Source organism: Oncorhynchus masou, chromosome 24 (genome assembly GCF_036934945.1).
Source record: "Oncorhynchus masou masou isolate Uvic2021 chromosome 24, UVic_Omas_1.1, whole genome shotgun sequence".
In the NCBI taxonomy this organism is placed as follows: Eukaryota; Metazoa; Chordata; class Actinopteri; order Salmoniformes; family Salmonidae; genus Oncorhynchus; species Oncorhynchus masou.
This window is the reverse complement of record NC_088235.1, coordinates 383,059-399,481: the sequence shown is the minus strand read 5'-3', so window position 1 is coordinate 399,481 and position 16,423 is coordinate 383,059. Positions and strand designations below refer to the sequence as shown.

The window sequence follows — 16,423 nt, the reverse complement described above, 5'->3', positions numbered from 1 at the left end:
CTCTCCTCCTCTCCTCTCCTCTCCTCTCCTCTCCTCTCCTCTCCCTCTCCTCTCCTCTCCTCTCTCCCTCTCCTCCCTCTCCCTCTCCCTCTCAGAGACAGATGTTAATCTGTTTGGACAGCTCTCTCCTCTCTCCCTCCTCCTCTCTCCCTCCTCCCTCCCTCTCCCTCTCTCTCTCCTCTCAGAGACAGATGTTAATCTGTTTGGACAGCTCTCTCCTCTCTCCCTCTCCTCCTCTCTCCTCTCCTCCCTCCCTCTCCCTCTCTCTCTCCCTCTCAGAGACAGATGTTAATCTGTTTGGACAGCTCTCTCCTCTCTCCTCTCCTCCTCTCTCTTCTCCTCTCCTCCCTCTCCCTCTCTCTCTCCCTCTCAGAGACAGATGTTAATCTGTTTGGACAGCTCTCTCCTCTCCTCCTCTCTCTTCTCCTCTCCTCCCTCTCCCTCTCTCTCTCCCTCTCAGAGACAGATGTTAATCTGTTTGGACAGCTCTCTCTCCAGGTCTGATATCAGCGTATCAAAGTCTTTGAGACTCAGTCTGCAGGTAAACGGGGCGTCAAAGTCCAAAACTAAGTCGTCTACGTACTGAGTCCACTCCACCTTCTTCACCTCCCTCTCTTCCTCCTCTTCCTCACTGTCGCTCCCTGCCACCTCATCGTAGTCCGCATCGCCTCCGGACAGGAAGTCCCGCCCACACACGCTCCAGTCGCCAGCATACCGGTTACAGGGCGGGCTCTCCAGTCGGCCCCGTCCACGTCGCGACACCACGCCCACTTCGTCCCCCGGGAGGTCCAGAGGTAGCGACAGGCCACGCTGGCAGCGCCGCAGGGGGTTATGGGGGATGGGGCTGGGAGGGGAAGGAGGCATGTCTGAACTGGAGGAGGGCTGGAGGAGGGTGGGAGAGTCGGGGTTGTCTGTCACTCTGTCTGTAGGAACTAAGGAGTGAAGAAGCAAAGAGAGGAAAGGTTTCAAAACCCAGAGATGAAATGTTCTAAACATTTTGACTTTGGGGTGGACTCACTTCTGTTGCCAGCGGTTTAGACATTAATGGCTGTGTGTTGAGTTATTTTGAGGGGACAAATTTCAAACAAATGTACACTGTTATACAAGCTGTACACTCACTACTTTACACTGTAGCAAAGTGTCATTTCTTCAGTGTTGTCACATGAAAAGATATACTAAAATATTTACAAAAATGTGAGGGGTGTACTGATATACTGTATATATATATATATATATATATATATATATATATATATATACTAAAGTATGTGGACGCCCCTTCAAATTAGTGGATTTGGTTATTTCAGCCACAGCCGTTGCTGACAGGTGTATAAAATCAAGCACACAGCCGTGCAGTCTCCATAGACAACCAATCTCCATCATTTCCATTTTTATGAGAATGTTTTATTTTTTAGTGAACCTTTATTTAACTAGGCAAGTCACTGGGCCAATTGTGTGCCGCCCTATGGGATTCCCAATCACAGCCGGTTGTGATACAGCCTGGAATCAAACCAGGGTCTGTAGTGACACCTCTTGCACTGAGATGCAGTGCCTTAGACCCCAAGAGTCAGGGTGCCACCTTTCCAACAAGTCAGTTGGTCAAATTCCTGCCCTGCTAGAGCTGCCCTGGTCAACTGTAAGTGCTGTTATTGTGAAGTGGAAACGTCTAGGAGCAACAACGGCTCAGCAGCGAAGTGGTAGGCCACACGAGCTCACGGAACGGGACCAACGAGTGCTGTAGTGCGTAGCACTCACTACCGAGTTGATTCCCGCAGCAATGTTCCAACATCTAGTGGAAAGCCTTCCCAGAAGAGTGGGGGCTGTTTTAGCAGCAAAGTTCCAACATCTAGTGGAAAGCCTTCCCAGAAGAGTGGAGGCTGTTATAGCAGCAATGTTCCAACATCTAGTGGAAAGCCTTCCCAGAAGAGTGGAGGCTGTTATAGCAGCAATGTTCCAACATCTAGTGGAAAGCCTTCCCAGAAGAGTGGAGGCTGTTATAGCAGCAATGTTCCAACATCTAGTGGAAAGCCTTCCCAGAAGAGTGGAGGCTGTTATAGCAGCAATGTTCCAACATCTAGTGGAAAGCCTTCCCAGAAGAGTGGAGGCTGTTATAACAGCAATGTTCCAACATCTAGTGGAAAGCCTTCCCAGAAGAGTGGAGGCTGTTATAGCAGCAATGTTCCAACATCTAGTGGAAAGCCTTCCCAGAAGAGTGGAGGCTGTTATAACAGCAATGTTCCAACATCTAGTGGAAAGCCTTCCCAGAAGAGTGGAGGCTGTTATAGCAGCAATGTTCCAACATCTAGTGGAAAGCCTTCCCAGAAGAGTGGAGGCTGTTATAGCAGCAATGTTCAAACATCTAGTGGAAAGCCTTCCCAGAAGATTGGAGGCTGTTAGAGCAGCAATGTTCCAACATCTAGTGGAAAGCCTTCCCAGAAGAGTGGAGGCTGTTATGACAGCAATGATCCAACATCTAGTGGAAAGCCTTCCCAGAAGAGTGGAGGCTGTTATAGCAGCAATGTTCCAACATCTAGTGGAAAGCCTTCCCAGAAGAGTGGAGGCTGTTATAGCAGCAATGTTCCAACATCTAGTGGAAAGCCTTCCCAGAAGAGTGGAGGCTGTTATAGCAGCAATGTTCCAACATCTAGTGGAAAGCCTTCCCAGAAGAGTGGAGGCTGTTATAGCAGCAATGTTCCAACATCTAGTGGAAAGCCTTCCCAGAAGAGTGGAGGCTGTTATAGCAGCAATGTTCCAACATCTAGTGGAACGCCTTCCCAGAAGAGTGGAGGCTGTTATAGCAGCAATGTTCCAACATCTAGTGGAAAGCCTTCCCAGAAGAGTGGTGGCTGTTATAGCAGCAATGTTCCAACATCTAGTGGAAAGCCTTCCCAGAAGAGTGGAGGCTGTTATAACAGCAATGTTCCAACATCTAGTGGAAAGCCTTCCCAGAAGAGTGGAGGCTGTTATAGCAGCAATGTTCCAACATCTAGTGGAAAGCCTTCCCAGAAGAGTGGAGGATGTTATAGCAGCAATGTTCCAACATCTAGTGGAAAGCCTTCCCAGAAGAGTGGGGGCTGTTATAGCAGCAAAGTTCCAACATCTAGTGGAAAGCCTTCCCAGAAGAGTGGAGGCTGTTATAGCAGCAATGTTCCAACATCTAGTGGAAAACCTTCCCAGAAGAGTGGAGGCTGTTATAGCAGCAATGTTCCAACATCTAGTGGAAAGCCTTCCCAGAAGAGTGGAGGCTGTTATAGCAGCAATGTACCAACATCTAGTGGAAAGCCTTCCCAGAAGAGTGGAGGCTGTTATAGCGGCAATGTTCCAACATCTAGTGGAAAGCCTTCCCAGAAGAGTGGAGGCTGTTATAGCAGCAACGGGGGGGACCAACCCCATATTAATAACTATGATTTTGGAATGAGATGTTTGACGAGCAGGTGTCCACATACTTTTGATAAGTGTATGATGAGGGAAACAAACTATTTAATAGATTTTAGAAAAAGGCTGTAATGTAACAACACGTGGAAAAAGTCAAGGGGTCTGAATACTTTCCAAAGGCCCTGAACAGTATCACTAGGAAACGGGAAGACTGGTTGAAACAACGTAACAGAGATATTTCTCTGGTTGTGGCGAGGTCATATCCATCAGTTTGGACCGTTGGAAATGTCGGCCCACTTTGTCCCAACAGACACTTACTGGGCCACAGCTGCAACAGGTAATGCAAGGCCTCGATGTGTCTCTTGAAGTCCACAGCACTGGCGATCTCCTCGCTGTGAGCAAAACTCCGTCCGCCCCTTCCACAGCTCCCCCCGCGCCCGCCCTGACCGCCCTGTCCTGGTGCAGTGGGTCTCCAGGACTCCTGGGTGGGGGTCAGGAGCACCGGGCCGAAACACACAGCCAGGTTCTGACAGTTCATCCGGTTACAGTCACTGTAGGAGGCAACGAGGCTCAGATGGTCCAGGAGCAGAGAGAGGGTGGCCTGGGGAGAGGGGAGAGAGAAGAGGGTTAGACAGGGAGGACTGGAGAGAGGGGAGAGAGAAGAGGGTTAGACAGGGAGGACTGGAGAGAGGGGAGAGGGGAGAGGGTTAGACAGGGAGGACTGGAGAGAGGGGAGAGGGTTAGACAGGGAGGACTGGAGAGAGAAGAGGGTTAGACAGGGAGGACAGGAGAGAGGGGAGAGGGGAGAGGGTTAGACAGGGAGGACTGGGGAGAGGGGAGAGGGAAGAGGGTTAGACAGGGAGGACTGGGGAGAGGGGAGAGGGAGAGGGTTAGACAGGGAGGACTGGAGAGAGGGGAGAGGGAAGAGGGTTAGACAGGGAGGACTGGAGAGAGGGGAGAGAGAAGAGGGTGAGACAGGGAGGACTGGGGAGAGGGGAGAGAGGAGAGGGTTAGACAGGGAGGACTGGAGAGAGGGGAGAGAGAAGAGGGTTAGACAGGGAGGACTGGAGGAGGGACAGGGAGGACAGGAGAGAGGGGAGAGAGAAGAGGGTGAGACAGGGAGGACTGGAGAAAGGGGAGAGAGAAGAGGGTTAGACAGGGAGGACTGGAGAGAGGGGAGAGAGAAGAGGGTTAGACAGGGAGGACTGGAGAGAGGGGAGAGGGTTAGACAGGGAGGACTGGAGAAAGGGGAGAGAGAAGAGGGTTAGACAGGGAGGACTGGGGAGAGGGGAGAGAGGAGAGGGTTAGACAGGGAGGACTGGGGAGAGGGGAGAGGGTTAGACAGGGAGGACTGGGGAGAGGGGAGAGGGTTAGACAGGGAGGACTGGAGAGAGGGGAGAGAGGAGAGGGTTAGACAGGGAGGACTGGAGAGAGGGGAGAGAGGAGAGGGTTAGACAGGGAGGACTGGAGAGAGGGGAGAGAGGAGAGGGTTAGACAGGGAGGACTGGAGAGAGGGGAGAGGGTTAGACAGGGAGGACTGGAGAGAGGGGAGAGAGGAGAGGGTTAGACAGGGAGGACTGGAGAGAGGGGAGAGAGGAGAGGGTTAGACAGGGAGGACTGGAGAGAGGGGAGAGAGGAGAGGGTTAGACAGAGAGGACTGGGGAGAGGGGAGAGGGTTAGACAGGGAGGACTGGAGAGGGGGAGAGAGGAGAGGGTTAGACAGGGAGGACTGGAGAGAAGGGAGAGAGGAGAGGGTTAGACAGGGAGGACTGGAGAGAGGGGAGAGAGGAGAGGGTTAGACAGGGAGGACTGGGGAGAGGGGAGAGGGTTAGACAGGGAGGACTGGGGAGAGGGGAGAGGGTTAGACAGGGAGGACTGGGGAGAGGGGAGAGTGAAGATGGTTAGACAGGGAGGACTGGAGAGAGGGTTAGACAGAGAGGACTGGAGAGAGGGGAGAGGGTTAGACAGGGAGGACTGGAGAGAGGGGAGAGGGTTAGACAGGGAGGACTGGAGAGAGGGGAGAGGGGAGAGGGTTAGACAGAGAGGACTGGAGAGAGGGGAGAGATGAGAGGGTTAGACAGGGAGGACTGGAGAGAGGGGAGAGAGGAGAGGGTTAGACAGGGAGGACTGGGGAGAGGGGAGAGGGAGAGGGTTAGACAGGGAGGACTGGAGAAAGGGGAGAGAGAATAGGGTTAGACAGGGAGAACTGGAGAGAGGGGAGAGAGGAGAGGGTTAGACAGGGAGGACTGGAGAGAGGGGAGAGAGGAGAGGGTTAGACAGGGAGGACTGGAGAGAGGGGAGAGAGGAGAGGGTTAGACAGGGAGGACTGGGGAGAGGGGAGAGAGAGGAGGGTTAGACAGGGAGGACTGGAGAGAGGGGAGAGAGAGGAGGGTTAGACAGGGAGGACTGGAGAGAGGGGAGAGAGGAGAGGGTTAGACAGGGAGGACTGGGGAGAGGGGAGAGGGAGAGGGTTAGACAGGGAGGACTGGAGAAAGGGGAGAGGAGAGGGTTAGACAGGAGGACTGGAGAGAGGGAGAGGAAGAGGGTTAGACAGGGAGGACTGGAGCGAGGGTTAGACAGAGAGGACTGGAGAGAGGGGAGAGGGTTAGACAGGGAGGACTGGAGAGAGGGGAGAGGGTTAGACAGGGAGGACTGGAGAGAGGGGAGAGGGTTAGACAGAGAGGACTGGAGAGAGGGGAGAGAGGAGAGGGTTAGACAGGGAGGACTGGAGAGAGGGGAGAGAGGAGAGGGTTAGACAGGGAGGACTGGGGAGAGGGGAGAGGGAGAGGGTTAGACAGGGAGGACTGGAGAAAGGGGAGAGAGAATAGGGTTAGACAGGGAGGACTGGAGAGAGGGGAGAGAGGAGAGGGTTAGACAGGGAGGACTGGAGAGAGGGGAGAGAGGAGAGGGGGTTAGACAGGGAGGACTGGAGAGAGGGGAGAGAGGAGAGGGTTAGACAGGGAGGACTGGGGAGAGGGAGAGAGAGGAGGGTTAGACAGGGAGGACTGGAGAGAGCGGAGAGAGAGGAGGGTTAGACAGGGAGGACTGGAGAGAGGGGAGAGAGGAGAGGGTTAGACAGGGAGGACTGGGGAGAGGGGGAGAGGGAGAGGGTTAGACAGGGAGGACTGGAGAAAGGGGGAGAGGAGAGGGTTAGACAGGGAGGACTGGGGAGAGGGGAGAGGGTTAGACAGGGAGGACTGGGGAGAGGGGAGAGGGAGAGGGTTTGACAGGGAGGACTGGGGAGAGGGGAGAGAGAAGAGGGTTAGACAGGGAGGACTGGGGAGAGGGGAGAGGGTTAGACAGGGAGGACTGGAGAAAGGGGAGAGAGAAGAGGGTTAGACAGGGAGGACTGGAGAGAGGGGAGAGAGGAGAGGGTTAGACAGGGAGGACTGGGGAGAGGGGAGAGGGTTAGACAGGGAGGACTGGGGAGAGGGGAGAGGGTTAGACAGGGAGGACTGGAGAGGGTTAGGTACCCTACCCTACCTTACCCTACCTAACCCTACCTTACCCTACCTTACCCTATCTAACCCTACCTAACCCTATCTAACCCTACCTAACCCTACCTAACCCTACCTTACCCTACCTAACCCTACCTAACCCTATCTAACCCTACCTAACCCTAACTAACCCTACCTTACCCTATCTAAACCTACCTAACCCTAACTAACCCTACCTAACCCTAACTACCCCTACCTAACCCTACCTAACCCTACCTAACCCTAACTAACCCTACCTAACCCTACCTAACCCTACCTAACCCTAAATAACCCTATCTAACCCTACCTAACCCTACCTAACCCTATCTACCCTACCAAACCCTACCTAACCCTACCTTACCCTACCTAACCCTGCCTAACCCTATCTAACCCTAACTAACCCTACCTAACCCTATATAACCCTACCTAACCCTACCTAACCCTATCTAACCCTACCTAACCCTATCTAACCCTACCTAACCCTATCTAACACACTGTGAACCCTACCTAACCCTACCTAACCCTACCTAACCCTACCTAACCCTATCTAACCCTACCTAACCCTACCTAACCCTACCTAACCCTAAATAACCCTATCTAACCCTACCTAACCCTACCTAACCCTACCAAACCCTACCTAACCCTAACTAACCCTACCTAACCCTACCTAACCCTAACTAACCCTACCTAACCCTATCTAACCCTACCTAACCCTAACTAACCCTACCTAACCCTATCTAACCCTACCTAACCCTATCTAACCCTACCTAACCCTACCTAACCCTAACCCTATCTAACCCTACCTTACCCTATCTAACCCTACCTAACCCTAACTCTACCTTACCCTATCTAACCCTACCTAACCCTACCTAGCCCTACCTAACCCTAACTCTACCTTACCCTACCTAACCCTACCTAACCCTACCTTACCCTATCTAACCCTACCTAACCCTACGTAGCCCTACCTAGCCCTACCTAACCCTACCTAACCCTATCTAACCCTATCTAACCCTACCTAACCCTATCTAACCCTACCTAACCCTACCTAACCCTATCTAACCCTACCTAACCCTACCTAACCCTAACCCTATCTAACCCTACCTTACCCTATCTAACCCTACCTAACCCTAACTCTACCTTACCCTACCTAACCCTACCTAACCCTACCTTACCCTATCTAACCCTACCTAACCCTACGTAGCCCTACCTAGCCCTACCTAACCCTACCTTACCCTATCTAACCCTATCTAACCCTACCTAACCCTATCTAACCCTACCTAACCCTATCTAACCCTACCTTACCCCATCTAACCCTACCTAACCCTATCTAACCCTACCTAACCCTATCTAACCCTACCTAACCCTACCTAACCCTACCTAACCCTATCTAACCCTACCTTACCCCATCTAACCCTATCTAACCCTACCTAACCCTACCTTACCCCATCTAACCCTACCTAACCCTACCTTACCCTATCTAACCCTACCTAACCCTATCTAACCCTACCTAACCCTACCTAACCCTACCTTACCCCATCTAACCCTACCTAACCCTAACCCTATCTAACCCTACCTTACCCTATCTAACCCTACCTAACCCTACCTTACCCCATCTAACCCTACCTAACCCTACCTAACCCTAACCCTATCTAACCCTACCTTACCCTATCTAACCCTACCTAACCCTAACCCTACCTTACCCTATCTAACCCTACCTAACCCTACCTTGCTCTACCTAACCCTACCTAACCCTACCTTACCCTATCTAACCCTACCTAACCCTACCTAGCCCTACCTAGCCCTACCTAACCCTACCTTACCCTATCTAACCCTACCTAATCCTAACATACCCTATCTAACCCTACCTAATCCTAACATACCCTATCTAACCCTACCTAACCCTAACCCCTATCTAACCCTACCTAACCCTACCTAACCTACCTACCCTATCTAACCCTACCTAACCCTATCTAACCCTACCTAACCCTACCTTACCCCATCTAACCCTACCTAACCCTATCTAACCCTACCTAACCCTATCTAACCCTACCTAACCCTATCTAACCCAACCTAACCTGACCTAACCTAACCCTACCTAACCCTACCTAACCCTATCTAACCCTACCTAACCCTATCTAACCCTACCTAACCCTACCTAACCCTATCTAACCCTACCTTACCCCATCTAACCCTACCTAACCCTATCTAACCCTATCTAACCCTACCTAACCCTACCTTACCCCATCTAACCCTACCTAACCCTACCTTACCCTATCTAACCCTACCTAACCCTATCTAACCCTACCTAACCCTACCTAACCCTACCTACCCCATCTAACCCTACCTAACCCTAACCCTATCTAACCCTACCTAACCCTATCTAACCCTACCTAACCCTACCTTACCCTACCTTACCCCATCTAACCCTACCTAACCCTACCTAACCCTAACCCTATCTAACCCTACCTTACCCTATCTAACCCTACCTAACCCTAACCCTACCTTACCCTATCTAACCCTACCTAAACCTACCTAGCCCTACCTAACCCTACCTAACCCTAACTTACCTATCTAACCCTACCTAACCCTACCTAGCCCTACCTAGCCCTACCTAACCCTACCTTACCCCATCTAACCCTACCTAACCCTATCTAGCCCTATCTAACCCTATCTAACCCTACCTAAACCTACCTAGCCCTACCTAACCCTACCTTACCCTATCTAACCCTACCTAACCCTACCTAGCCCTACCTAGCCCTACCTAACCCTACCTTACCCTATCTAACCCTACCTTACCCCATCTAACCCTACCTAACCCTATCTAACCCTACCTAACCCTATCTAACCCTACCTAACCCTACCTAACCCTACCTAACCCTATCTAACCCTACCTTACCCCATCTAACCCTATCTAACCCTATCTAACCCTACCTAACCCTACCTTACCCCATCTAACCCTACCTAACCCTACCTTACCCTATCTAACCCTACCTAACCCTATCTAACCCTACCTAACCCTAACCTTATCTAACCCTACCTAACCCTAACCTTATCTAACCCTACCTAACCCTATCTAACCCTACCTAACCCTACCTACCCCATCTAACCCTACCTAACCCTATCTAACCCTAACCCTATCTAACCCTACCTAACCCTATCTAACCCTACCTAACCCTAACCCTACCTTACCCTATCTAACCCTACCTAACCCTACCTTGCTCTACCTAACCCTACCTAACCCTACCTTACCCTATCTAACCCTACCTAACCCTACCTAACCCTACCTAGCCCTACCTAACCCTACCTTACCCTATCTAACCCTACCTAATCCTAACATACCCTATCTAACCCTACCTAATCCTAACATACCCTATCTAACCCTACCTAACCCTACCTTACCCTATCTAACCCTACCTAACCCTACCTAACCTACCTACCCTATCTAACCCTACCTAACCCTATCTAACCCTACCTAACCCTACCTTACCCCATCTAACCCTACCTAACCCTATCTAACCCTACCTAACCCTATCTAACCCTACCTAACCCTATCTAACCCTACCTAACCCTACCTACCCCATCTAACCCTACCTAACCCTATCTAACCCTACCTAACCCTATCTAACCCTACCTAACCCTATCTAACCCTACCTAACCCTACCTAACCCTACCTAACCCTACCTAACCCTACCTAACCCTATCTAACCCTACCTAACCCTATCTAACCCTACCTAACCCTACCTAACCCTACCTAACCCTATCTAACCCTACCTTACCCTATCTAACCCTACCTAACCCTATCTAACCCTATCTAACCCTACCTAACCCTACCTACCCCATCTAACCCTACCTAACCCTACCTTACCCTATCTAACCCTACCTAACCCTATCTAACCCTACCTAACCCTACCTAACCCTACCTAACCCATCTAACCCTACCTAACCCTAACCCTATCTAACCCTACCTAACCCTACCTAACCCTACCTAACCCTACCTACCCTACCTTACCCCATCTAACCCTACCTAACCCTACCTAACCCTAACCCTATCTAACCCTACCTTACCCTATCTAACCCTACCTAACCCTAACCCTACCTTACCCTATCTAACCCTACCTAAACCTACCTAGCCCTACCTAACCCTACCTAACCCTATCTAGCCCTACCTAACCCTACCTAGCCCTACCTAGCCCTACCTAACCCTACCTTAACCCATCTAACCCTACCTAACCCTACCTAAACCCTATCTAACCCTACCTAAACCTACCTACCCTACCTAACCCTACCTAACCCTACCTTACCCTATCTAACCCTACCTAACCCTACCTAGCCCTACCTAACCCTACCTTACCTATCTAACCCTACCTAACCCTACCTAACCCTACCTAACCCTACCTAACCCTACCTAACCCTACCTAACCCTATCTAACCCTACCTTACCCTATCTAACCCTACCTAACCTAACATACCTATCTAACCCTACCTAATCCTAACATACCCTATCTAACCCTACCTAACTTCCCTACCTTACCCTATCTAACCCTACCTAACCCTACCTAACTCTACCTTTACCCTATCTAACCCTACCTAACCCTACCTTACCCCATCTAACCCTACCTAACCCTATCTAACCCTACCTAACCCTATCTAACCCTACCTAACCCTATCTAACCCCATCTAACCCTACCTAACCCCATCTAACCCTACCTAACCCTATCTAACCCTACCTTACCCCATCTAACCTACCTAACCCTATCTAACCCTACCTAACCCTACCTTACCCCATCTAACCCTACCTAACCCTATCTAACCCTACCTAACCCTATCTAACCCTACCTAACCCTATCTAACCCTACCTAACCCTACCTAACCCTACCTAACCCTAACCCTACCTAACCCTACCTAACCCTATCTAACCCTACCTAACCCTATCTAACCCTACCTAACCCTAACCCTACCTAACCCTATCTAACCCTACCTAACCCTATCTAACCCTACCTAACACCCTATCTAACCCTACCTAACCCTAACCCTACCTAACCCTATCTAACCCTACATAACCCTACCTAACCCTACCTAACCCTACCTAACCCTATCTAACCCTACCTAACCCTACCTTACCCCATCTAACCCTACCTAACCCTATCTAGCCCTATCTAACCCTATCTAACCCTACCTAACCCTACCTAACCCTACCTTACCCCATCTAACCCTACCTAACCCTAACCCTACCTAACCCTACCTTACCCTATCTAACCCTACCTAACCCTACCTAACCCTACCTTACCCCATCTAACCCTATCTAACCCTACCTAACCCTACCTAACCCTACCTACCCTATCTAACCCTACCTAACCCTACATAACCCTACCTAACCCTCTGTGAACCCTATCTAACCCTACCTAACCCTACCGAACCCTATCTAACCCTACCTAACCCTATCTAACCCACTGTGAACCCTACCAAACACACTGTGAACCCTACCTAACCCTACCTAACATAGTGTGAACCCTACCTAACACACTGTGAACCCTACCTAACCCTACCTAACATAGTGTGAACCCTACCTAACCCTACCTAACATAGTGTGAACCCTACCTAACATACTGTGGACCCTACCTAAACCCTACCTAACTCTACCTACCACTACCTAACTCTACCTAAACCTATCTAACCTTACGTAACCCTACCTAACACTATCTAACCCTACCTAACTATACCTAACACTATCTAACCCTACCTAACTCTACCTAACCCTATCTAACCCTACCTCACCCTACCTAACCCTACCTAACCCTCTGTGAACCCTTCCTAACCCTACCTCACCCTACCTAACCCTCTATAACCCTACATAACCCTACCTCACCCTACCTAACCCTCTGTGAACCCTTCCTAACCCTACCTCACCCTACCTAACCCTCTATAACCCTACCTCACCCTACCTAACCCTCTGTGAACCCTTCCTAACCCTACCTAACCCTACCTAACCCTCTATAACTCTACCTAACCCTACCTAACCCTACCTAACCCTACCTAACCCTCTATAGCCCTACCTTACCCTACCTAACCCTACCTAACCCTCTGTGAACCCTTCCTAACCCTACCTGACCATACCTAACCCTACCTAACCCTATCTAACCCTCTATAGCCCTACCTTACCCTACCTAACCCTCTATAACCCTTCCTAACTCTATCTAACCCTATCTAACCCTACCTAACCCTACTTAACCCTACCTAACCCTCTGTGAACCTTTCCTAACCCTACCTAACCCTACCTAACCCTCTATAACCCTTCCTAACTCTATCTAACCCTATCTAACCCTACCTAACCCTACTTAACCCTACCTAACCCTCTGTGAACCTTTCCTAACCCTACCTAACCCTACCTAACCCTCTGTGAACCCTTCCTAACCCTACCTGACCATACCTAACCCTTCCTAACCCTACCTAACCCTACCTAACCCTACCTAACCCTACCTAGCCCTACCTAGCCCTACCTAACCCTACCTAGCCCTACCTAGCCCTCTGAACCAAGGATTGATCACCACAAACCACAAAAGTGGAGACAAATTTGACTCTAATAACTACTTTGGGATATGCGTCAACAGCAACTTGGGGAAAATCCTCTATTATCATTATCAGCAGACACACATTTCCCTCAGTGAAAACAATGTTCTGAGCAAATATCAAATATTCACCCTGCACAAATTACCATTCGTCAGACCATGTATTCACACACCCTACCTAACCCTACCTAACCCTACCTAACACACTGTGAACCCTACCTAACCCTACCTAACACACTGTGAACCCTACCTAACCCTACCTAACACACTGTGAACCCTACCTAACCCTACCTAACACACTGTGAACCCTACCTAACCCTACCTAACACACTGTGAACCCTACCTAACCCTACCTAACACACTGTGAACTCTACCTAACCCTACCTAACCCTACCTAACACACTGTGGACCCTACCTAACCCTACCTAACACACTGTGAACCCTACCTAACCCTACCTAACACACTGTGAACCCTACCTAACCCTACCTAACACACTGTGAACTCTACCTAACCCTACCTAACCCTACCTAACACACTGTGAACCCTATCTAACCCTACCTAACACACTGTGAACCCTACCTAACAAACTGTGAACCCTACCTAACCCTACCTAACACACTGTGGACCCTACCTAACCCTACCTAACACACTGTGAACCCTACCTAACCCTACCTAACACACTGTGAACCCTACCTAACCCTACCTAACACACTGTGAACTCTACCTAACCCTACCTAACCCTACCTAACACACTGTGGACCCTACCTAACCCTACCTAACCCTACCTAACACACTGTGAACTCTACCTAACCCTACCTAACCCTACCTAACACACTGTGAACCCTATCTAACCCTACCTAACACACTGTGAACCCTACCTAACAAACTGTGAACCCTACCTAACCCTACCTAACACACTGTGAACCCTACCTAACCCTACCTAACCCTACCTAACACACTGTGAACCCTACCTAACCCTACCTAACACACTGTGAACCCTACCTAACCCTACCTAACACACTGTGAACCCTACCTAACCCTACCTAACACACTGTGAACCCTACCTAACCCTACCTAACCCTACCTAACACACTGTGAACCCTACCTAACCCTACCTAACCCTACCTAACACACTGTGAACCCTACCTAACCCTACCTAACCCTACCTAACACACTGTGAACCCTACCTAACCCTACCTAACACACTGTGAACCCTACCTAACCCTACCTAACACACTGTGAACCCTACCTAACCCTACCTAACACACTGTGAACCCTACCTAACCCTACCTAACACACTGTGAACCCTACCTAACCCTACCTAACCCTACCTAACCCTACCTAACACACTGTGAACCCTACCTAACCCTACCTAACACACTGTGAACCCTATCTAACCCTACCTAACACACTGTGAACCCTACCTAACCCTACCTAACACACTGTGAACCCTACCTAACCCTACCTAACACACTGTGAACCCTACCTAACCCTACCTAACCCTACCTAACACACTGTGAACCCTACCTAACCCTACCTAACACACTGTGAACCCTATCTAACCCTACCTAACACACTGTGAACCCTACCTAACCCTACCTAACACACTGTGAACCCTACCTAACCCTACCTAACACACTGTGGACCCTACCTAACCCTACCTAACACACTGTGAACCCTACCTAACACACTGTGAACCCTACCTAACCCTACCTAACACACTGTGAACCCTACCTAACCCTACCTAACACACTGTGGACCCTACCTAACCCTACCTAACACACTGTGGACCCTACCTAACCCTACCTAACACACTGTGAACCCTACCTAACACACTGTGGACCCTACCTAACCCTACCTAACACACTGTGAACCCTACCTAACCCTACCTAACACACTGTGAACCCTACCTAACCCTACCTAACTCTACCTAACACACTGTGAACCCTACCTAACTCTACCTAACACACTGTGAACCCTACCTAACCCTACCTAACACACTGTGAAACCTACCTAACCCTACCTAACACACTGTGAACCCTACCTAACCCTACCTAACACACTGTGGACCCTACCTAACCCTACCAAACACACTGTGAACCCTACCTAACCCTACCTAACCCTACCTAACACACTGTGAACCCATGTATTCACACCCTAATTGACAAACAAACCAAAACAAAGGCAAAGTCTTCTCATGCTTTGTTGATTTCAAAAAAGCCTTTGACTCAATTTGGCATGAGGGTCTGCTATACAATCTGATGGAAAGTGGTGTTGGGGGTAAAACATACGACATCATAAAATCCACAACAAGTGTGCGGTTAAAATAGGCAAAAAACACACACATTTCTTGCCACAAGGCCGTGGGGTGAGACAGGCATGCAGCTTAAGCCCCACCCTCTTCAACATATATATCAACAAATTGGCGCGGGCACTAGAAAAGTCTGCAGCACCCGGCCTCACCCTACTAGAATCTGAAGTTAAATGTCTGCTGTTTGCTGATGATCTGGTGCTTCTGTCACCAACCAAGGAGGGCCTACAGCAGCACCTAGATCTTATGCACAGATTCTGCCAGACCTGGCCCCTGACAGTGAATCTCAGTAAGACCAAAATAATGGTGTTCCAAAAAAGGTCCAGTCGTCAGGACCACAAATACAAATTCCATCTAGACACTGTTGCCCTAGAGCACACAAAAAACTATTCATACCTTGGCCTAAACTATACATACCTTGGCCTAAACTATACATACCTTGGCCTAAACTATACATACCTTGGCCTAAACTATACATACCTTGGCCTAAACTATACATACCTTGGCCTAAACTATACATACCTTGTCCTAAACTATACATACCTTGGCCTAAACTATACATACCTTGGCCTAAACTATACATACCTTGGCCTAAACTATACATACCTTGGCCTAAACTATACATACCTTGGCCTAAACTATACCCACCTTGTCCTAAACTATACATACCTTGGCCTAAACTATACATACCTTG

General features: G+C 49.7%; 1 protein-coding gene across 1 annotated transcript in view; it reads right to left on the bottom strand.

Annotated features, from left to right (window-relative positions):
• Nucleotides 1-255: 255 nt before the first annotated feature.
• Nucleotides 256-16,423, bottom strand: part of LOC135511787 (rho GTPase-activating protein SYDE1-like) — a 36,939-nt gene continuing 20,771 nt past the window's right edge. The window contains exons 7-8 of the mRNA XM_064933253.1: nt 3,694-3,976; nt 256-932 (exon numbers count right to left, since the gene is read on the bottom strand). Coding sequence (XP_064789325.1) covers nt 457-932; nt 3,694-3,976 — 759 coding nt within the window. The 3' untranslated portion in view covers nt 256-456. The remainder of the gene's footprint in view (nt 933-3,693; nt 3,977-16,423) is intronic.